The 25136-nt window shown below is 42.9% G+C and overlaps 1 protein-coding gene across 4 annotated transcripts in view; it reads left to right on the top strand.

The window, feature by feature from the left end:
- Positions 1-6566, top strand: part of SLC35A5 (solute carrier family 35 member A5) — a 37480-nt gene extending 30914 nt beyond the window's left edge. For all 4 annotated transcript variants that reach the window (XM_083172679.1, XM_083172678.1, XM_083172676.1 and 1 more), the window contains exons 7-8: positions 3113-3860; positions 6436-6566. In XM_083172679.1, coding sequence (XP_083028805.1) covers positions 3113-3860; positions 6436-6504 — 817 coding nt within the window. In that variant the 3' untranslated portion in view covers positions 6505-6566. The remainder of the gene's footprint in view (positions 1-3112; positions 3861-6435) is intronic.
- The last annotated feature ends 18570 nt before the right edge of the window (positions 6567-25136 follow it).

Genomic DNA, 25136 nt, shown 5'->3' with positions numbered 1-25136 from the left:
TATCCCAATGCGTGTTCACTTATCACAAGCAGAAAGTCTTGGCTGCCATGACTATATAGTGCACATCTGCACTATATAGTCAGTTGTGTGCCCATGCATGCCGTGCGATGCGATCGCATTGCACGGTACTCTCACCGTGTGTACACCGCATAACTCTTATGCTGTACGGGTAGTACATGCACAGTGCATGTTGGCGACCTGTCCCTGTACAGAAGACTCTTATCTTGATTTTTTAGGAGCACAACAAGCTTGAAAGACAATATATTTCTCATTAGTTACACATGCTATGTACCATCATCTGTTCATGATGGTGAGGGAACAGACCATCCTCTCTCTTTAATATATAAATATGCAGTACTTGTTTAGTTTCACGGCGGCAGCATGGCCGCGCGCTACTTCCGGGTTCCACATTTTCTAAAAGAAACTCCATGCCAACATGGATAGTTCATATGCACACTATCCACGTTGTATATGGGTTTTGGGAGTTCTGCACACACAAATCAATTAGCACCCTTATTTTGTGGGTGAGGGGTCCATTTGGTGTTTGTAGACACCAGTGGGGGTGCTATCCCAAATATAGAGATTAGGACAAGAACAACAAGAAAAAAAGAATTTTGTTTTGGATGCACTCCTTCAAAGACAATAGAATTTTTTTGGGGGGGAAATATTCCTTTTCTATACTTTTTAAAAGGTGGAAGCTCCTCTTATCTTTATTAGCATAGGTTGGATAAGGAGACAGCCACTGCTAGCGAAATGAGGGGTTAAAAATTACATTAACGTACATACATTTAGTGACAATGAAAGAAAGAAATGTGATTTCAGAGTTTAAAATGTAGGTAGGGATGACTGTCAGTTATGGTGCTTGGTTGTATAATGGGGTATATTCTCCACCAGGGTGTTACAGTGTACTCCTTTTAATCTTCAAAGAATATAATTACCACTTTAATACACTCATTAAACAGAATACATATATGTGCCCAGATTGGCTTTCTGTGGTGTAGTGGTTTCTTAATTTATTTAGGGAAGATTGTTTAGAAGTAGCAGGTGAATATAGTTTTTTAGATACTCCACATTGACCAGATGGTTAATTTGTATCTGTTTCACTACAATCTGGCTTTGTGCCCAGATATTTGAAGCAAAGGGTATTTTGTATGTGTAATTTATAATCTGAAGACATACAGCAGCAGTGCCACCTGCTAGAAATTTTTAATATTGGTGCTATTGCAATTGATTTTTCATGCACCACATATATATATATGTCTCAGACTCTGGGAACATAACACAGCAGTGCCATCTGCTGGACAGTTTTATTACTGGTGCTGTTTCAACTGAATTTTGAAGCACCACACTGGTACCCTTATACTTAGTGGTATAGGGAGGATTTTAAGCAGTGCCTGCTTGATTTGGCGCACTAACACCAAACAGTCATTTTTTCCCTAGCGCTACAACAGACAGGACATGTGTTTCGCTAGAACTAGCTTCTTCCCTGAAGGGTCAGCTTGAAGCAGCTAGTTGTAGCGAAACACGTGTCTGTCTGTTGTAGCGCTAGGGAAAAAATGACTGGTGTTAGTGCAGGAAATTTATTGTCCTCATGTTTTATTATTAGACCAGGTGTTTGGTGTCTCCTGACATAGGAAGATTGTTGGCAGGATTACCTCCCCAGACAGAGTGTCCCAAATCAAGCAGGCACTGCTTAAAATCCTCCCTATACCACTAGTGTGGTGCTTCAAAATTCAGTTGAAACAGCACCAGTAATAAAACTGTCCAGCAGATGGCACTGCTGTGTTATGTTTCCAGAGTCTGAGACATATATATATATATATATATATATATATATATATATATATATATATATGTGGTGCATGAAAACTCAATTGCAATAGCACCAATATTAAAAATGTGGAGTATCTAAAAACTATATTCACCTGCTACTTCTAAACAATCTTCCCTAAATAAATTAAGAAACCACTACACCACAGAAAGCCAATCTGGGCACATATATGTATTCTGTTTAATGAGTGTATTAAAGTGGTAATTATATTCTCTGAAGATTAAAAGGAGTACACTGTAACACCCTGGTGGGGAATATACCCCATTATACAACCAAGCACCGTAACTGACAGTCATCCCTACCTACATTTTAAATTCTGAAATCACATTTCTTTCTTTCATTGTCACTAAATGTATGTACGTTAATGTAATTTTTAACCCCTCATTTTGCTAACAGTGTCTGTCTCCTTATCCAACCTATGCTTATAAAGATAAGAGGAGCTTCCACCTTTTAAAAAGTATAGAAAAGGAATATTTCCCAAAATAAAAATTCTATTGTCTTTGAAGGAGTGCATCCAAAACAAATTATTTTTTTCTTGTTGTTCTTGTAACTATCCACGTTGGCATGGAGTTGATTTTATATAGTGTAGCAAGCCACCGAGCCCGCAGCGAAGCCCCGTAAGGGGACACAAACCCGGAAGTAGCGCGCGGCCATGCTGCCGCCGTGAAACGAAGCAAGTACCAAATATGCTTCTTAGTGTTGATTTTCGGCTACTGTCATACTGCAGCTGTTAATTCACATGATGGTGGTGGGATACAATGCTGCTGGACAAAGATGATTTATCCAGCCTGGGGATCTCCTCATTAATGTCTCATACTTGATCTGATTCTATAGTGGTTACTCTAGCTGCAGGGTTCTGTTCGGTGAAGAGGGCAGATGTACATGTTGGAGGACCTTCCCAGAATGGTGGCTACTGTTCTTCATTATATGTGTATGTTGGTGTAAATGTTTTAAGACTGATTTACTGTCTATGTAAAATGACTCCATTCTATTGGTAACAGCATTCTACAGCTACAGCAAATATTCTCACATATAGTCATGTGTTTTGTGTTTTACTTAGAAATTGGTGAATATTTGTAAATTAGGTACCCTATACAAAATGGTGCAGTGTCTGCTTTTCATTTTAGTAGGCAATACCTTTTGAATGAATCTTTTGTCATATGTGCGTACCTTATTTCCTAAAGAAACCCCAATAGAAAAAGTAAATATATTTGTAGGATTTGTATGTCTATTCATTTTTATGTTTTGAAAATCCGATATGTCACATATTTGTTATTGCAGGAGACATCTTTCATATGTGCAATGGGCGTCACTCCTAATTCTGTTCCTATCTATAATGGGCCTCACATCACAGAATGGCACCCACAAGGAAGTCTCAGTCCACGACGTTCACCACATTTTCCACTCTGCACCATCCAATAGTTGCATTTTTGCAGCAAAATCTGACCCAGGAAGCCAGGAAACGCACATCCCAGCAATACAGTCTACCCTGGAGTATTTGCCCCTGGGGTTTGGTCACTTCCTCATCATACTGCAGTGTGTTATATCTGCGCTGGCAAATATTTACAACGAGAAAATACTGAAAGAGGGGGATCAGATCTCTGAGAGCATTTTCATTCAAAACAGCAAACTTTACGTATTCGGTGTTCTGTTCAATGGACTCACATTGTCTTTTCACAGTGAGCACTTTAGCAAAATAAAATCCTGTGGATTTTTTTATGGCCATAATGGATTTTCAATTGCTCTCATTTTTGCGACTGCATTTGTAGGACTGTCGGTGGCTTTCATATTAAAATTCCGAGACAACATGTTTCACGTTTTTACAGCACAAGTGACAACTGTTATAATTACCATTGTGTCATTTTTTGTATTCAATTTCAATCCCTCTCTGGAATTCTTTTTAGAAGCTCCTGTGGTGGTTCTCTCTATATATATTTATAGTGCCAGCAGAATAACGGAATCCAAAGGCCCTGCACAACGTGATAAGCTGAAGATAGTGAATGGAGATGTTTGGGAGCGGTCTCGTGGAGTAAGTTTTTTTTTTTTTCTTTTCCTTTGTATGCATGCATCTTTCCATTGCACATCCCCAAGTGAGAAAATAAAAACTGCTTTACTTGTGTAGGAATCTACTGTAACATTTTTGAAAGGACTTTGTGCTCTTTGAAGGTCAAAATGCTAAATAATAGTCCTCAGCAAGCTAAAGTGCCAAGGGAATACAGAAATATAAAATAATAGATTTAAAAATGGGGCATTTAATCATGCCACCCCTGTCCTGGCCCCAAATGGCACTGCCTTTTAGGGGAAACTGGGAGCAATCCTGTGCATTCACAGGCAGACCAGAGTGGATTGAAGTGGCCTCATGTGGGCGGCACCAAATCAAATGTAGGCAGAACCAACACCAAAATAGGTGGGATTAATTCATCACTACACCTATGTGGATGCCGTTGGTTTAATATGTTTGGCAGTGTAGTGGCCTCCAGACCTTTTTAAACTGCTGTGACAAACCACAAACCTCTACACTTCACATAACACCCCACTTCCGCCCACTGAGACTGAACACAGACCTCAAACCTCCATCAAAGCAGGCAAACGTCTCATTACCATAATCATCCAAATTTCCCACTCCTACCCCAGAAATTAATACACCCCCAAATAGCACACACTTTAATATATGTTTAACATATATTTCAATGGATATAGATGGGCCCCCACCTTATTTGCAGCATGAGGTACTCTGTTCTGTGTACAGGCAAACGTTGCTTGTGTGGGAGACAGGAGGTGGATGGGGTCACTACTTTGGGCAGGGCTACATCTTAAAAAAAACAAAAAAAAAAACGCGATTGGCTGGTAGGCGGCCTCATAGGTGTGTCAGCCTACCAACAATCTTACCTATAAGGTCTATGGCCAATCTGCCACTGCAGACCAAGTTGTGCATAGATCATCTGGTTTACGTAAAACTCTGAATCAGTCTCAAATGGACCATGCTGCAGTACAGGTGGGGCAAATGTAACACGTGCAGAGAAGTTAGAGTTGTGAGTTATTTTGTTTCTGTGCAGGGTAAATACTGGCTGCTTTATTTTTACATTGCAGTTTAGATTTCAGGTTAAACACATCTCACCCAAAATGTAACGCTCTCTCTGCACATGTTAGATGTGCCCCACATGCAGTGCACATAGTTTTATCCATTTAAGAAAAAATGTGGGTGCGGTCAAGTCTGAATTAGGCTACAGCGCCTTAGCTGGACTAAACAATTGGGACAAATTGATTGGATTTTGATCAGTACAGTTGACCACTTGGCACTCCAACAGTAACATTAACACAGCTGGTTTTCCTATCCTGGCATCTAGAGCACTTTCATTCATTCGTAAAAAATTTATGCTGTAAGTTTCCAATAATAAGAATTTTCAATCAGCTTTTCCTTTATCCCCATTATGCTTTATACATTTTTATTTTTTTACTTTTTGACATTTGGAAAAACATACATATCCTGATGAGATGTTTCTCCAACTACTGTATTACAAGTTGAACAAAGCAGGACTTCTCAAGGTTCTGACATCAAATAGGCTTCTTCAGCTAAGTGCTGTGCTAATGAGAAGGTCCAATACCAAGCGGTCTGTCATTTCATTTTGTTTTTCCCCCTGTTTGGTTTATTCTTGTGGACACCAATAAGGGTCTATTTTGCATATTTCAAATACGATTGTGCCACACTCAAGATTGTACTACGAAACTTAAGGTGCCCATACACTAGTAAGATTTATCTTCAGATCTGGCTGGTTGAAACAAAAACATGGTTATGGATGAGTGACAGTTTGTCAGTTTTCCAGCATTTCCAAGCAAATGGTCAACTGTCATTGGCTCTCATCCATAACCATGTTTTTGTTCCAACCAGCCAGATCTGAAGATAAATCTGAGTGTGTATGGCCACCTTAACATCTTAAAAAAAGTATTACTGGAAAGGTATGCAACTTTTATAAATACAATTAAAGTTCCATATACTTTAATTGTATTATTGTTTTTACTTGTTCTCTATAGTTGTTTTCTTCTGGGTATTTTTGAAAAAATTTTTTTTTTTTTTTTTTTTTTTAATTACAGGTTGAGTATTCCTTATCCAAAATACTCGGCACCAGAAGAATTTTAAATAACGGATTATTCCGTATTTCAGAATATTTTTAATTTCAATGATGTATCTTGAAGTATCTTGCATTTATGATGTACACACCCCTCAAACACATGAAATACACACAAATATGTTTTATTTGTGCATAAAACAAGGTTTCAAAACACGAAACAAAGTTTGTGTACTATCTAATATACTGAATATGAAGGCTATCAGTTTCTTACACATACAGTATTTAGTGCTGTTACAAGTGCTTAGTGCATTAGTGCTTTTAGCAAGATTTTTTTTTTTTCCTTCACTTTCGGGAATGTATGGATTTCAGAATAATTTGTATAAGGGATACTCAACCTGTAATATGCTTCACATTTTTAACTGCTGTATTACTACATGGGTGGTCTATTGATCACATACTGCTGTAATGTTAATCTATATACAGTAGTTCCATTATATGTTTATTTATTTTTTGTAATCTTTTTCATTCCTGTAGGATGGTCAAGAACTTGAAAAACTCACTAGAAGAAGCGATGACTCTGAAACAGATGAAGAAATATTTTAAAGCTTGAAATGTATGAAAGACTGATTAAAGTGAAAATAAAGCTTACATGCAAGTATCTTGGGGCAATGTTACAGAACTCTAATTATTTTGGTGTATTCCTAGTGGGTTGCACAAAATGGACCATATTTACTTTGCACTGTTATTCTACAAGGTTAAACGGGACCATATAGAAGTGGGATGTTCACAGTAAGTAAAATATTCCTATGCAGTCATCATCCCAAACTTAACTTACTGTTATTGAAAATGCTCAGTGCAGGTTGGGGCTCTGTTAAATTTGCCCAATGCTGTGGGGCAGATTTATTAAGCCTGGTGAAGTGATAAAGTGGCCGGTGATAAAGCAGCAGCCAAACCCAGCCTGTAGCTTGACAGGTGCTGATTGGCCAGTGATAACCGCTAATTATACTTATGATAATTCCTTTTCTTCGGAATACTTCATGGCAGCCCTTACAATGGGTTAAAGCCCTTTCTCCCAGTTCTAGACAGGCAGTTTTTTTCAATTCCTAGGATTCGCCTCCCTCTAGTAAATAAGTCTGCTCCTCACCTCACCTCCCAGTCTTTGAGTATCTCCACCCAGGATTCTAGGTTAAAACAAAGACAGAGAGGGATATTATGGGCTGCCATGAAGTATTCAGAACAAAAGGAATTTTTACAAGTATAATTCGCTGTTTTCTCATAATGGCAGCCATTACAATGGGATGGGAAGCCATGATCCGACTAAGGACGCGACCACCAAAGTGTTCCTTGGTCAAATTCAACACATTGTAGCAAAGGTATGCTGACACTTGCTCATCCCGCCCATGAGACTGATACACCTTTCACACCAGCCTACATTTCCCGGAATTTCAACCCTTCTATGGAGCAGGGTTATTCCCGGGGTCCTGGCCGGTGTAAAAGGGGTAGGAGTACACACCTGGGTCCTCTGTGCGTGCTGTCAGGCCGGGGATACACAAAGGCGACAGCTATTTCAGATTTAATTGCCACAGAATTAGAAATATGCAATCTTTTAAAAGCAGTAAGGGTAGCTCCATCCAAGGAATTGTTCTGTAGTGATTTCAGCTACCGCCGCATCCACCTTAGATATGCTGCAACTTTTTAGAAATTCTTCATCCTCAATCGGATACATATGTTCAATTCTTGTAAAGCTACCTGTGAAGATACGAGGTTCCTCAATCACTCAGACACCGAGCAGATGAAACCAAAATATGGTTTATTTTTATCACAGCACACACATGTAGATAAAGACAGGAACAAGAGGCAAATGTAGCATATAAATGTTATCGGGTAGCAGTCCAATGGCAGTCCTTGTAGCAGCAGTTCCAAAGCACAAAACTATCACTGCTCCACATAGCAGTGATAGCAGATAAGTCCACACGATACCCAGACAGTGCACAACCTCTTAGTCCAGGACAGTCCATAAAAATCTGCCTCCTGGCTTGTGTGCAAGTCATTTTAAAAACTTCTAATTTCCCACGCGTCTCCATACCATCAGTGGGCTTGCACTCGATCTCGATTGGTGGATTCAAGAGTCAGGTTTATCCCCCCTCCCAGGTACTGCTGCTGCCCCCCCCTGCTGGGTCAGGCCCCAAAGAGTCTACTAGAGTCCAGAAAGGCACAAAGGAGTGTAAATACAATTAAGGTAATTTGGTTATGTCCTGATTACCCCCTGTGAACATTTCCTGTTGATAGCAGGAACAAAAGTATGGTAATTGGACATACCCAGGAAAGAATTCACCACAAGGTTATTTCCTGTCCGACCAGATTTGCTTAACAGCATCTAATACTATGGTACACACAGATTTGGGGGATAGAAACATCTATGGAGAATAAGAGGGTACCGACGGACTAAAATAGTACATTAATTACTACACCTAATAAAATATAGTAATTACAGATTTACAGTGAGTCTGATAACCTCACATTCCTTCCCCTACTATTGTAGTCCCGGTACCAAGCTGTTCTGGAACCAATAACAACCTGTAGTGTGATTCAGAGCCGAGAATCTGGGGTTTGGATATACCACCTGAGTCCCACAGGGTGACATCATACCAAACCCATCTTGTAAAAGGCGGCTGGTTTGCAGAACCAGCAAGGGCATGATTACAGTCTAAGTCATACATTGGAACTAACAAGGGATGTAGCGATTCCTCTTCTTCGGATTCTGGGTACCCCCCCTCTGCAACATTGTAACCTACTAATACTTTTGCCTCGGGCACAATGGGGCAGGGACCACTTTCCACCTCCCCCTCTTGCCCAAGGAACAGGGGCCAAACAGCAGGCCAATATAGGGGCTCTGGCCCTGGCACTTCCACCACCCCGTCATGTCCTTCCTCCCCCAAACCCAAACTAGGGGCATGGCAAATTTCAGCCCAGCATTTGGTCTCAATGTCCAGGGCTGAGGAGGGACCCTCCATCACAAACAATTCCGCTGGTGGCTGCAGGACAGGCTGTGTCAGCTCTGTCCCCTTAAAAGCCAGATGCTCACCTGCAGCTACTTCTGCGCACAGCTCCTTCTCCGCGATAGCCTCCTTCCCCAGCTGAGTATGCTGGGCAGCCCGAAACACGACGTCATCTGTGACTGGTGGGCTGGTGGCCTGGATGTTGTCGGATACTCCTCTAACCACGGTGATCTCCTCCTGGACGCAGTCCTCATAGATCCCCTGGCAGCAGGTTAATAATTCTGCATCTCCCACCTCAGCAAAAGGGAAGCAGTAGTGCAGCTCCTCCCGGGGTGCCTGGCTCAGAGGCCTCACTTCCTTCACGTTGGGGATAACCTCCCCCTGCAGAGAACACTGAGCAGCTTCCTCCCTAGGCTGTGGGAGAAGCTGTTGCAGGCGGTGCCTTTCATCACGCCCCCTGCGACACTGATCTTGCCATGCTGGGGTATCCAGGAGCCCACGATCAATCACCTCTTCCTCTGCCACCACGAAGCACTCCTCCAGACACTGCAATTGTTCCCACACACTCAACTGTGCACCGAAATGGAGGATCCATGCCCGATAATCAGCAAATGCATTTGTAGGATCTCCCTGATCGTGAAGGATCTGCTGAAGGATTTCCCCACGAGTGCAGGATTGGATGGGTATACCTCGCAGCTGACATTCTGCTATCAGCTCCTCCATACTCATTTCTTCCAGGGCAGTTAGGGGCCCCCCTGACAACGACCCTTCTCTTGCGGTAACAATTAATTCTGTGGCAGACCCCTCGGTTGTCTGCCCAGATTGCAGTAGCCCCCTTCTAGACCTTTCCTCTGGTTCTATCTGGGGCATCAATTTATTCTGGACTTGTCCTTCAGCCTCAGAATATTGTCCTCTTTGTAGCATCTGGGTAACTGTAGCAATCACTTCCTCTGTAAATTCTACAAACTCTGGCTCTCCCAGCAGATTCCACGAGGTGGCCTCACCTTTACAGTGCAGGAATGCATCCCCCAGGTAACACAACTTGTCCTGAATGCTGGATACTCTCCACCCGCTGATCATCTGCTGAGCTTCTTCCCAGTACTTCCAGATATACTGCATTTTACTGACAATAAATAACAGATTCGGCTTCCCAGCCTGCCGATACACAGAAGAACCTCCATCCCTGAGCTCCTCTGCTACAGGGGTCTTGAGGCATCGATTTTCTTTCCTTGGAAACATTTTCCCTTTCACAGGACTGACACCTGCTCACTTGCTGAACATCACCTTATTGCATTTTCCGTTTCCTTACATACGGTCTGATCCTCTGTTCTCTGTGCTTTCTGTGCTCGATGGTTGGTGTCTGAATGATCCCACTGTCGCTGCCGCCAAATGTGAAGATACGAGGTTCCTCAATCACTCAGACACCGAGCAGATGAAACCAAAATATGGTTTATTTTTATCACAGCACACACATGTAGATAAAGACAGGAACAAGAGGCAAATGTAGCATATAAATGTTATTGGGTAGCAGTCCAATGGCAGTCCTTGTAGCAGCAGTTCCAAAGCACAAAACTATCACTGCTCCACACAGCAGTGATAGCAGATAAGTCCACACGATACCCAGACAGAGCACAACCTCTTAGTCCAGGACAGTCCATAAAAATCTGCCTCCTGGCTTGTGTGCAAGTCATTTTAAAAACTTCTAATTTCCCACGCGTCTCCATACCATCAGTGGGCTTGCACTCGATCTCGATTGGTGGATTCAAGAGTCAGGTTTATCCCCCCTCCCAGGTACTGCTGCTGCCCCCCCCTGCTGGGTCAGGCCCCAAAGAGTCTACTAGAGTCCAGAAAGGCACAAAGGAGTGTAAATACAATTAAGGTAATTTGGTTATGTCCTGATTACCCCCTGTGAACATTTCCTGTTGATAGCAGGAACAAAAGTATGGTAATTGGACATACCCAGGAAAGAATTCACCACAAGGTTATTTCCTGTCCGACCAGATTTGCTTAACAGCATCTAATACTATGGTACACACAGATTTGGGGGATAGAAACATCTATGGAGAATAAGAGGGTACCGACGGACTAAAATAGTACATTAATTACTACACCTAATAAAATATAGTAATTACAGATTTACAGTGAGTCTGATAACCTCACACTACCAACTCTTGTCTCTGTATTCTGCCATTCCTTATGCAGGATGTCTTTCACCACTTTAAGGAGTGGAAAGCATCTGCCCTTTTTTAGACCTATCTTCGGACTATGAATCCTATTCACAGTTTCCTTATTATTCAAATTCTTTAGCACTAATTCTACCATATCCAGATTAAATATGTGATCATCTTCAATCAACTCGCCAGACTCCGCACCTCATAATAACAAGCCCTCATCCTCAGACAAGAAAACTAGGGGATATAGCTTCAAAGACACAACCAAGACTAATCTGCTACCTAGTTCTCTTATTACCATTAAAGGAATCCTTTTTAAAGACAAAGGACTTCTTCATCCAAACCATCAAATCAGCTAATTGGGTAGATGTACTCGGGACAGAGGCAGAATCTTTAGTGCACTCTCCACAAAATATCTTCTCCGTAGGTCCCACAAAAGATTTATCATAAGGGACAATGGTTTTTCTTGCATATCTTCTTTTTTTTGCCGCAGAAGGCACCCTAAAAGAAAGAAGGAAGAGAAAAAAACTAACATCCCTATCTTAAAAGAAAAATACCCAGAGTTCTATGAGGACCAACCTGGGCAGCCATAATGCTGATTTCAGGGGATTGGCATCCTCAATATTTAATAAGGTGTTTTTATTGCATTTTTCAGCTAAACAAAGAACATACAAGTCCTGACAGAGACACAACAAAAAAAAACAAAAAACACATAACATAGGAAATTAAACATTATTAAGAATATACATAGATTGATATAGGTACGGTGAGCAATGACGAAGTACTGACTCCCTTTACCACAATAAGTGAAGCATATTTGCTATTTGCCCGAAGGCGCCATCCGGGCACATAGATCAACAGGAGATTGTGAAGCACAAGTACAAAGTGAAATATTTTGAACAGTATTACACCCGCATAAGGAGAGATAAAAAGCAAAAAATAAAATAAAAAATAATTATGGTCATCTGTCAGGCACTCTAATCTAACCCACTAACACTAATAAAATAAACCACCCAAAAACCCCAAAACAAACCTCCCACAAAACCCCGCACCCTGTACAACCCACCCCCAACCTAGGCGTACTTGGATCCCAGTAACCACCCCTATAGCCTTTCTAAACTATACTAATCTAAACAAACTCACCCCCCCCCCCTCTATAACTATCCCCCCACCCCCCACACCCCAACATACTTATGATATGCGGTAAGGATATTTAAAGCAGGATCTACTGGGGGCTTTTAAAGTAGGATCTTAGAGAGGGCGCAGACATGCCATCCCGTTCCCTTAAATATAGCACTGTAGCACAAACAGAACATCATACAGGATATTACAAGTATAATAATAAAGGAAAACCATATCGAAAAGAAAAAAAAAAATTAGACAGCATAGCAGAATATAGGTAAATCGTATTAAGAAATCTCAATCAGGCCATTTCTCAGGTCCTAGGAGGAGTGTAACAAATATGTTAGGGTCAGGAACGGGACCAAAGGGTATAAATGTGAAATTATAGTTAGCAATAAACAGAAACCAGGATATTATGTCCAGCAGCAGCAATAGTGTTAATCGGTGAGAATCACTGCTACTGAGAGTTAATGTGGAGATGGAGTAACAGATGTCCACAATTGTACACTGGATCTCAGCAACACACATGGTCAGACCTAAGTCCGGATAATGGTCAGGAGGAGCCAACACAGCACCGGGCACTGAGAGGCCGCCCGCATCCACTGTATCTTTATATTCAGGAGTAAACGGAGATGATGGGGCACCTGCCAGCACCCCATCCAGCTGGGACACAAGTCTGGCGGAGGAAGCAGAGATTGCATCCAGTATATGTTTGATAGAATAATCCATTGCGATGCACAGAGTATGCAGTGGGTTATAAGTAGCGGTACTGAACACAATAGAATGGTGGAGGCTAGCACTCCACCACAGACAGGATAGTCACTGAAAAGTACAATACCACTGAAGTGCACACCACAGTTAGAGCAGTTCAGTAAATGCACTAGATGAATCAATACACTGGGGTAATTCTGCCAGTCCTAATATTCTGGATCTCTATCACCAGTTGCTGCGTCAGGGGTATTGACCGATATTATGGAGTCAGTGTCCAATGTTATTTCAGTTCTACTAAAGTAGAAGTAGAATAGCAGCAGAGGATCTGCTGGAGGTCCAGGACAGCAGGGCCAAAAGGATATATGGGGGCGACCACAACCCAGGGGGCACGCGGGTTGGGCGACGCTGGCACCACCTGCGCGGACAGCGGCAGCGTATCCCTAATGGGGACGCTTCCCGCATACACCGCTCACCTGTACAAGGAGAAACCAGCGCTCAGCAGCCAGCCCGTTGCTGCACCCAGGAGGAGTATGGAGCCAAATCACAGAAGTCTTAGGACGCCAGACAGTGTCCAAAATGGCCCCCAGTCTCAGTTGCTCCAGAGACAGGAGAAAGTAGGCAAGGAGTTCTCACGCGGCAAACACCAGCCGGACAAGCATGTATCAAGTGGTCCAGCGGTATCAGGATGGCACCAGAGGTGAAGTCAGGCCAGACAGGGAAGTCACGGCACCAGAAAGGAAGGCGACCACGCAGGGCTGTGCAGGTATAATTACCAGGATGGCCGTTATCTCCCCTCCGCCACAGTGCCACTCGGTCTTGCAGGAGAACACTGCTACCAAACGCCGGGCAGATCAGCGCAGGGGACCAAGCGCATGGAACACAGAAGATCGTCGCTCCGTCGGAGGATTCAAGATGGCGCCCGGGAGTCCCACATTCGGAAGGCACGGGCTGTCAGCACAGAAGACCGGAGCCCAGCGCAGGTTCAGCGGGTGGCACAAAACGTGCAGGGGAGGTTCATAAAGGAGAGGGAGAAGGGAGGAAAAGCCGTGGCCCCGGGAACAGGAGATTATTTCAGGATAGTTACGGAGCCCCGGAGATCCACGTCCTCTCACCCACCAGGTCAAGCCACGCCCCCCTGGCATCCTCAATATTACCACATTGGTGTATAGCGCATGATCCCTCACTCTGAGACCTCCGGAGCAGAGTGCGCCTCTGACATTCTACCAGCTTCAGGTGTGGGGGGAAATGTCTATGCCACCAGCCCAGACAAAAAATGGAGAATAAGGGTGAAGTCGCTGCCAACCCCACACTGTCCAGGCACAGCAGCAAAACATTCCTCCTGTAATAAGGTATAATAACAAACCTATGCTACCTGACCTACACATTAGTAGACTGGAAAAAGACTGGCAGGTGAGGGGAGGAGCAGACTTATATACTCAAGGGAGTTGAATCCTAGAATTGAAAAAATCTACCTGTTTAGAACTGGGAGAAAGGGCTTTAATCTATTGTAACGGCTGCCATAAGGTAGGAAGAAGAAGGAGTGGCTGATACTGTATCACTTTACCCGGAGTAATAATTCTGCCCGTGTGCTCCTGATACCTTACTGCAGGGGTTCTCAAACTCGGTCCTCAGGACCACACACAATTCACGTTTTTCAGGTCACTTGGTAGGTGCATTCATTACTCATTGACACATTTTAAAAGATCCACAGATGGAGCTAATTATTTCACTTGTGATTCTGTGAGGAAACCTGCAAACATGCACTGTGTGGGGTCCTGAGGACAGAGTTTAAGAACCTTTGCCTTTACTGTACTGCAACATCTGATCAGTAGAGATGGGTATTGAAAGAAATCTGAGCTGGAGGATACATTGGGGGAAAGACCCATGTAGATCTCAATATAATGGTAAGATCAATTGTTCTTGGTGGCATAAAAGATACTATTCTGAGTGAACAATGACACCCTTTGATGCTGTCCTTGTGTTTTCTATAGCCAGATTCTGTGAACCAAACATGATCCCAAAATATATTTTTACATGAGTGCCTTAGACCTTATTAAGCAGGATATCTCTAAAGCAGGGCATTTAACATTCCATAACTTTATTGTCTTGCACTTAATTATTACCATTTGCCAAGCTACAGTATGACACTAAACTACCAAAAGACAATGCTTCTGCACCTCTGTAAATCTGCTGACCACCGGGCACTAAATAGTGTAGTAGGGGCAGATTCAATTACCCATAACCAACATTGTATGGTGTGTTCTGCACACACGGCTCATTTCTGATCCCACCTCTATGGGCAGAAACAAGAGAGAGATACATTAGACGTAACTAGTCCAGTGGCAGCTCGCATGCAATTAGCCACTTAGGGGTTTACTTACCAAGATACGAGTTCTGTTGAAGATGGGATGTTGCTATGGGCAACCAATCAGAATCTACTTATTTATTTTGCACCTTTCTGAAGATAATAGATTATCTGATTGTTTGCCCGTAGCACCATCCTATCTTCAATAGAACTCCCATCTTAATACATTTGCCCCTAATGGTGCCTGTGTATGGCACAGGTCCAATTTGGAATGATTTCACCCAATTCTGATGTGGTGTTTGACAGGTCTGATCTGATGCTGCTTCCAATGTGCATGGGACTGGATTCTGGAGATTCTATGTGCAGAATCTAATATGAGTCTGAATTGGACCATCAACGGCAGATCTCAGGTGTTTTTAAGCACCCGAGATGTATCGCATCAGATTTCCTTTGAACTCCATCGGCAGCTCTCTGGGAGTCCTTTTACAGGCAATAAATCTAATGCGATTTATCAGATGTAAAAAATGGCACATCAAGTGCCAAGTCAGAGGCAGCCTTCCGCGGTAGCTGCTGGGAGAATTCAAGGGGAAAATAGGTCCGACTTGTGTCTTTGACAAGTCGATCCAGTGTCTGGCCACCTGTAGACTCTTTGTGAACAGTAGGAACTTGTATTCATCTGAATAGATTGCTTTTACTTAGGGGATCTGGTATATATGAAGGAAAAAAAATATCTGTGAATCTGCAATAGTCCTAATCCTAGGCAGGATAACACTTAATGATATCAGGAGACTTACTTGAATAGATTTGTATGATAAATGAAAGGGTTCAAATAAGTTACATTTGCAATGTTTGATTGGCTTTTGAAATGTTTATAACAGTTGTGCATTAAAAGTGTTCTAGTATATTTTTGCTCTATCTGTACTGTTATTGAAGCCTGCCAATAAACACAGCCAATGTCTAGGGTGAAAACTTTTGTGATAGGCTTCATTTTTACTATGAACTTTCTCCCTTCTAGGCAACCCTCTATGAACCTGCAACAGTAATATTGTGAACTTTTATTATTCTCAATTATATTGTACTAACCATTGGCCAGATTCAAACCTGATCGCTGTTAGGCGACTGCATACAGCGGCCAGTTATAGATACATTGCACATGCAAACGGCTCATAGTTCGCATGCACAAGGCCACCATGCAATGAAATCCTGCTTTTTTCCTTCGCTAGCCGTTCACAAATTGATTGATAGGAAGTAGGCACATGAGGGTGGAAACGGGTATTCTATGGGAGTGTCATGGAAAACACAGGTATCCCAAGGCCTCTTAGGGGAGGGTGTGTAATGTCCACTTCATGCCGGATATGCCTGTATTCGATGCAGCCACAGAGTAATCATGTTAGAAGACTAACAGGGGATTAGAAAACCCTTGTGCAATTATGTTAGTACAGCTGAAAATGGGTTTGCTCATTAGATAAGCTATACAACTAGCCTACCTTTTGAGTTAGTTGAGTATCTGGAGCATTGCATTTGTGGGTTCGATTTTACTCTCAAAATGGCCTGTTAAATAGAACTTTCATGTGAAACTTGACAGTCTATTCTTGTTCTTAGAAATTAAGACTATTCCATGTGAGAAATTGCCAAGAAACTGAACATTTCCTACAAGGGTGTGTACTATTATCATCAGAGAACAGTACAAACGGGCTCTAATCAGAGTAGAAAGAAAAGTGGGAGGCTTCATTGCACAATTCAGCATGAAGGCAAGTACATTAGAGTCTATAGTTTTAGATACAGACGCATCACAGGTCCTCAACTGGCAGTTTCATTAGATGGTACCCGCAAAACACCAGTGTCAACGTCTACAGTGAAGAGGCGACTCAGGGATGCTGGCCTTCTAGGCAGAGTGGCAAAGAAAAAGCCATATCTGAGACTGGCCAATTAAAAGAAAAGATTAATATGGGCAAAAGAACACCGACATTAGACAAAGGAAGATTGGAAAAGTGTTATGGACAGATGAATGACGTGTTTGGATCTGTGACACAAGTGTCGAGCATGGTGGAGGTAATGTGATGTCTGGGGCTGTTTTGGTGAAGGTAAAGTGGGAGATTTGTACAAGAGATTTTAAATAAGAAAGGCTATCGCTTCATGCAACACCATGCCCTGGACAGCGCTTGATTTGGAGGCAGTTTATCCCTCCAACAGGACAATGATATATAGATATCTATAGATATATGACAGAGAAGTGGGGTTTCAGAGGGCGCTGAGATAGTGAAACAACTAGAATTCACATATAATATAATATTTAATACCAAAACTGGATAAAAGTATATAATAACATAAAAATCACCCTTTAGGGTGTGACAGATATACACAAAATTTTACATGTGCATGATAAATCAGTACAATAATAGTTCTGGTGGATTGATAGATTCGGTCAGAATGGGAAGCCCAACGCGTTTCATCATAGCCAATAGCCATGACTTTATCAGGGGCAACAGTATAACCGATATGACTATAGGTTTATCCAAAAATGTCAACCAGACACGTTTTTTTCTTAAGTACAATCCAAAAATAAGGTGTCTGAAATAGCACAAGCGTGATTCTCTTCAAAAAATGCCTTATAGGCTCAGCAGAATGAGACCCACAAAATAGTGACTCCAGAAACTGTGTGCTTACAGCATGGATCCACCACAGGGAAAGATTCCCTGATGAAGTCATGGCTATGACGAAACGTGTTGACTTCCCATTCTGACTGAATCTATCAATCACCAGAACTATTACTGTACTGATTTATCATGCACATGTAAAATTTTGTGTATATCTGTCACACCCTAAAGGGTGATTTTTTTTATGTTATTATATACTTTTGTCCAGTTTTGGTATTAAATATTATATGTGAATTCTAGTTGTTTCACTATCTCAGCGCCCTCTGAAACCCCACTTCTCTGTCATATCTGTTTCCTGGATCCTGTCTAACAGAGGATTCCTTAGAGGTGCTGCTCTTTTAAAAATGGGGCCAGATGCACTTCCGCACATGCAGAAATACTTTTGTCAGGCGGCACCCCAAGTGTAGTATTTTTCAAATAAAGTGGGTCTATAGCATACCCTCCAACATTTGAAGGGCAGAAATCGGTACACATTTAGGAAGGGGCGTGGGTGTGGCCTTTGGTAAAATGGGCGTGGTCACATACCCAAGCACCCTGCCATAGTGGCCCAGCACCTGCTGCAGCTCTTGTCACATGGTGGCTTGGTGGGTTGCTGGCATATTAAATAAGTATATTTAATATGCTTATTTAATAAATAAGTATATTCAATTTACTTATTTACTATGCCAACAGCCCACCAAGCCACCATGTGACATGAGCTGCAGGCAGCAGGTGCACATGATGCATGTCACACAATGGATGTCAAGTGAGGAGCTTATTCAAAGTGCAGCCTGAGCCACCTACTTGCTGCACTGTACAGTGCTCGAGTCTGATGTGCTGAAGTGGCAGGCTCCATTCTGATGCGAAGATGATGATCCCCCCCCCCCCCATCATAAGCGCCAGGGCTGGCCACGCACCCCTCTCAGACCTCTTTCAGCAGATTTGCGCCCACAGTTTCTCAGTCTGTGCATACGCAGACAGTGAGGGCTGAGACTATGTCCTTTCCCCCCGAGTGCGCGGTGCCGGCGTGTGACGTCATGACGGAAGTGACATCCCGGTCCTTTTTACTGCAGCGTGGCACAGCATCTTCATCATCAGCACCCCGATAGATACTAATTATATTTTTCCATATTTGCACTAACAATCAAGAGAAGACTTCACAAGAGTTCACCACAAGATGTAATGAATTGGTGAGAATCAAAAACAGGGAGCCCAGATTATAGTTTGCCAAACAACATCTAATAAAGCCTTTACAGTTCTAGAACATCATCCTATGGACAGATGAGACAAAGATCAACTTGTACCAGAGTGATGGGAAGAAAAGACTATGGAGAAGGGAAGGAACTGCTCATGATCTAAAACATGGGTCTTCAAACTGTGGCCCTCCAGATGTTGTGAAACTACATATTCCAACAAGCATTGCCACATTTTTTCTATAAGAGCATGCCAAATCTGTCAGGGCATGCTGGGACATGTAGTTCCACAACATCTGGAGGGCCACAGTTTGAAGACCGATGATCTAAAACATACTCATCAGTGAAGCATGGTGATGGTAATGTCATGGCGTGGGCATGTATGGCTGCCAATGGAACTAGTTTTGTTGTATTTATTAATAGTGTAACTGCTGACAAAAGCAGCAGGATTAATTATGAAGTGTTTTGTGCAATATTATCTTCTCATATTCAGTCAAATGCTTCAGAACTCATTGGAGGGCGCTTCACAGTGCAGATGGACAATGACCCGAAGCATACTGCAAAAGCAACCAAAGAGTTTCTTTAAGGCAAATAAGTGGAGTGTTACACAATGGCCAAGTCAGTCAACTGACATGAATCCGATTGAGCATGCATTATGCCCGGAGACAAAACTGAAGGGAAAATGCCCCAAGAACAAGCAGGGACGGAAGACATTTGCAGTAGAGGCCTGGCAGAGTATCACCAGGGATGAAACCCAGCATCTGGTGAAAATGTGCAGTTAAAGCAAATCTTTGGTTCGGTTCATTCCAAATCCATTGTTGTGGTTTATATTGCCAAAAATATGAGAATTGTGTCGATGTCTCAATATTTATGGACCTGACTGTATATATGTTTGTATATATACTGTGTGTGTTTGTGTGTGTGTGTGTGTGTGTGTATATAATATGTAATTTGTTTAGTAAGGGTTTTATCATTCTGTTCTGATGGAAAGGTTCTGAAATATGGATTAGCTCTTAGTTATACCACAACTGGTTATACTATCAGCTATCACTATGGAGTTTGGTATACTGATGTCATTGTCTGAGACAGGGATATTTTACTACTTGCTAAACGCACTGTCTGGACTCTAGGTTTATTAACCTCACCACAATATTTCTGGCATTAACTTTTAATGTAGTAATGTCATCAAATTAATATTTCCCCTTTTTGTAATGCATAAAACAAAGGTTTTGGATGATCCCTTTTAGATGCTTTGTATGCACCAACTCAGAATAATTGCATTTCTAGCTGGCACATGTAGGTGACTCCTGTATACAATTTCATTTTTTGCTGATGCTAATAACTGGAACCCGAAATGTTAAACCAATTAGATGCTGATTACTTTCTGAAACTTTCTCTTTAGCACTTTCATCTCCACCATCATGTCTAGTGTGGCAATAATGATGCTTCCAAAATTGTTTCCTTTTCGTTTTCATAACTTGTTATTCCGTTAAGCACATTTTTAGGACTCAGAGTTGTGGATTAAGCTGCTTTTAAATGGAAAAATGTTGTTCAGTAGAACATTCTAATTTGAATTAGACTCAAATTTAGATGTGTGGTGTTAGTACTAAGGTAGTAACAATGGTACCTGTTTATGGCTGCTTTGTCTGTAGTATGGTCTGGTCACCTACATGTATTGTAGTCAGCCATTTTGTGTAACCCAGCCAATTCAGCAACCTGTACCTCTGAGAAGTAGGTCAGGACTCCTAACTATTAGTCAAGCACTGACTAGCTTATTAATAGGATACGTACAGTTTCAGTCCACTCATGTATTTATGTCAGATATATTTTTAGATTCTGGGCAGTATTCAATGAGAAAAATTCTCCGTGTTTTATGGAGAATTTTTGCTTTTTTCGCCTTGGACGGAGCATTTTGCTCTCCAAAAGTGAACCACCCTATTCAATGTGAAATATTCGCCGTCTTTCTAAGTGATTTTCGCCGTCTCTCTCCGTGTAGAAATTCTCCATCTTTTGATGGAGAGCTGGAATGTGAACTTTTAAACTAAAAGTTTTTTTTTTTTAATTTTGGTGTAAAAAAATCAGGTTTTTTTTTCTGTGAAGGGGCATGTTATTTTTATTCATGTGCTTATAGCACATGAATATATATTTAATAAAAAAAAAATATTTATTTTTTATTTTTATTTTTTACACAGTGCAGCCAGCAGGGGGCCGGAGCGCTCGAGCCGCTCATTAGATATTCATATATTCACTGCACCCGATCGTTAATATGCACGATCGGGTGCAGTGAATACTGGGTCCCCCGCTGGCTATAGGGGGGGGGCAGCCTGTGCTGCCTGGGTCCCGGGGAGCCCCCTCCACTCCACATATGTTCTGGGGCATCCAGGGAGACTTTAATCTCCCTGGATGCCACCGTCCCACGGCTCCCTGTCAGCTCCCTGCCGCGGACGCTCGTCCGCTGCAGGGGTTAAGACTCGCCGCGAGTGGCGGCGAGTCTTAAATACATTGAATAGTGGGAGCAGGAGGCTCCGGAACACGGAGAGTGCATGGCGAGAGAAAAAATCTCTCGCCATGCACAGAGAACTTTTTTCATTGAATACTGCCCTCTGTCTTCCTTGGGGTTTCCAATTTAGCTGCTCCTCCTCCACCTTGTTGTGGTCTCAATTTGGACTGTTTATGACATTAACTTAGGGATGAGATACCATTTGGCTGTATACACTGAACAATGGTGATCTATTCATTCATAAGCTGCTTTCAGTCAGCGCTGGGTCATCCCCTCGGCCATGCAGCACAGCAGGTGGGATGACCCCAATGTGTGTAGTTGGGAACACGTGGTAGTGGATACACACTACCCAGGTGTATGCAATATGTCTCTGGATTGGACAACATATCACCTAGTGCAGGGCTGGGCAATAGTGGCCCCCAGCTGTTGATGAACTACACATCCCAGGATGCTTTGCATTAGTTTTGCTATGTGGCCATGCTGAAACTGATGCAAGGCATGCTGGTATGTGTAGTTCATCAACATCTGGAGGGCCGCTATTGCCCAGACCTGACCTAGTGTGTACCCAGCCTAACAGGGATTTTATTTGCTTTCCTAACATCCCATCCAGAGCTATAGAAATGATATCATTAATGAGTTCCCATATTTCTTCTTGTAGTCAATGTCTAAAGTAAGTGATTGGGTCTGATGTGGATCTGAATGCAGGTCAGGCTCTGTAGAGTATTGTGTGTTACTGCACTGTGCATGCTCCGGAGCTATCTATGGGTCTAGTGGAGCCATATGTAATTTGGTCACATTTCTGCATCTGTGGCTGAACGGTAGTAACTGGGTGCTAGCGGGGTTTTTATATTTAGGTAAAAATTTGGTGAGAGCATTGGCAGGACTATGCTATAGGGTGACTTGTGCTTATGCTAATTACACATTTTTTAGAGTTAATCTTTGCTGCCAAGGGTAGAACTGGTGCAAGTACACACTGGAAATGGTGATGGAAACCATGTGTTGTCCAGCCACAGATGTGTGTACTCTTCATAAGGACAAGAATACGCATTTAGGGCCTGATTCTGGTTCACTTGCAAAAGCAAATTCATCTCTAATGGACAAATCCATGTGCACTGCAGGTGGGGCAGATGTAACCTGTGCAGAGAGAGTTAGATTTGGGTGGGGTTTGTACTTCAAACTGATATCTGTATTGCAGTGTAAAAATAAAGCAGCCAGTATTTGCTCTGCACAGAAACAAAATAACACCCAAATCTAACTCTCAGTGCACATGGTTTTGTCCATTAAAGAGAGAATTTGCTTTTGCGAGTGAACCAGAATCAGGCACTTAGTTCTGTGCATACATTGTGGGTGCAATTATGGCTGACTTGTGCTAAAAGCTGCATCAGCCCCAATGTCTGGGTCTTTGAGAGTGACTCCTTCAGGTACATTACCCTCTCTGTTTCCTGTATGTAATACATGACTGCACTTTTTTTTCATGGCTGCAATAGACTATCCGTTGTATACTGTACATTACAAACATGCAGTATTGTTGTGTTGTTGCTACTCCTAGATCTATGCAGTTCATTATTGTTAACTGACCCCTCTAAAATGGATAATCTCATTTAATAGCACTCCTTAGGAAAGGGAAAATTAATAATAAAGATGTAAAATATTTTTTAATACTATATTTATTAAGTCTGTATAGGGAAGAGTGATGAATCCACTTTGGATAATCTACTATGACACCAATACACTCAACACAGTGAAAGAGTTGTATATCAGCTGTATGACGGTCACTTAGTATGTGCTGCATTCATATTGGTTGTGATTAATACCTTTTTTTACACCAAAGCAATGACCTGGGTTATTGCTGAGTCAACCTGGGTAAGGGCTTGGGGTAAAAGGGCTCTAAAAAGTAACCTGGCCCAATTTTACAGGGTTTTCAAACCTGGGTGAGACCTGTGTTCAGGGGCAGTGTAACTGGTGGGACCAATGGGGGAGCGCATACCTCCCGACCGCAGTACCTTGCGGTCAGTATGAAGGTTGAGAGAGGCGGCATGCAGGTGCCGCTGTATATGCAGACAGCAGCAGAGCCGGGGGAGGAGGTGAATGGATGCCTGTGTGCGGTGCCAATTCACATTACAGATGCAGAGGCGTAAGTCTTGGAGGCAATAGAGTCATCTGCCGCCGGGCTCCTGCACCCAAGGGGGCACCACTCCTCCCCTGTCAGTTTGAATCCATTAATTAAAAGCCAGTGATGTTGCTTCTGTGGCTGACTCCCCCTCCTAATATTTTTGCAAGTGTCACACGTGTATTAGAACTCATGACTTGTCTTACTGGATCCAGACACCTTTACTGATTGAACTATTTGGGGGGCACCAATATTTTTTGCCTCTGGGGAACTGGAACAAACTTACCCCACTGGCTGGGGGCACATCCAAGGAGGCTGGGGCAGCCCAGCAGCTTCCCCAGGTGCTGGGCTTGCCCCAGCATGTTGTTGGCACCATGGGTGTCCCGGCTGGTGGACTTCCCGGTGCCTGGAGATGTCATCTTCAAGTGCCGGCTCAGGACCTGCCTCAGCTGACCGCAGTGTAAAAGGGGTCAAAAGCCGAGTCGCATCCGGGTTGTATCCTGATCCGAAAACCCGGGTGTGACCCGGCGTTTTAGTGTAAAAGGGTTATTAATAGGCACATGGAGTAGAAGTAAATGGCCTTATCCCATCTTTCCCACTTTATAGTTAACTGTGCCGGATAGGTAGCATATTTGTGGAAATAAGTCTATAAGGAGGGGTACAGGGGGGGACACCACAATTAAAAAAAGGGGGTGATGTTGTGTGAGAATGCTTTTGGAAAAGGGTATATGGCCTAATAAAACATGGCCTCAAAAGGGAATGCTGTACCCAGTGGCACAAGTATACATCATTTCATAGTGGTACTATAAGCACGTGCTGTAGGTGTGTGAGTGGCCATGTGTGATAAGGGGGCATGGCTACATTATGCCCCACACCATAATGCCCGCTTCAGATACCTACCGCACACCGTTATGCCCATTACTTATTATACCACATGCCATAATGCCCATTACAGATTGTCACACACCGTAATGCCTATTACATATTATGTCACATAAGTGATGCTTTCCTCCATGCTAGTTGCCAGGAGCTACAGTACATGCTCAATGGCAGGAGTTTCGTGCTTGTTGCCATGGAGTGATTACATGCTTGTTGCATACGGGGTGGGAATGGTTTACATCCTTGTTGCCCAAGGGTGGGATTACATGCTTGTTGGAGGGGAAGGGTTTACATCCTTGTTGCCCAAGGGGGATTACATGCTTGTTGCTAAGGGGACACCCACTGCTTAATTACAGTAGCTGGGGATCGTGGGACCCGGCAGAGGGGAGCTCCTAGCAGCAGGGGATACCCATTTGTGCAAAGCCCCAGCTGGGGGTACCCAATGCAGCAGCAATGCAGTGCCAGTTTACCCTGGCTGAGGACCGGGCATCCAGCTCTAGAGGCAGCGCAGCAAGCCGCGGACAGCCAGCGTATGGGCTTCATAAAGAGGACAAGCCCCATCCTCTGGCAGCAATGAGACAGTGGGATGAGCCTTGCAGGGCCCCGTGC

This window comes from Crinia signifera, chromosome 2 (assembly GCF_055691185.1).
Source record: "Crinia signifera chromosome 2, ASM5569118v1, whole genome shotgun sequence".
Lineage (NCBI taxonomy): Eukaryota > Metazoa > Chordata > Amphibia > Anura > Myobatrachidae > Crinia > Crinia signifera.
The sequence above is the reverse complement of the archived record's forward strand: the minus strand, read 5'-3'. Positions and strand labels throughout refer to the sequence as shown.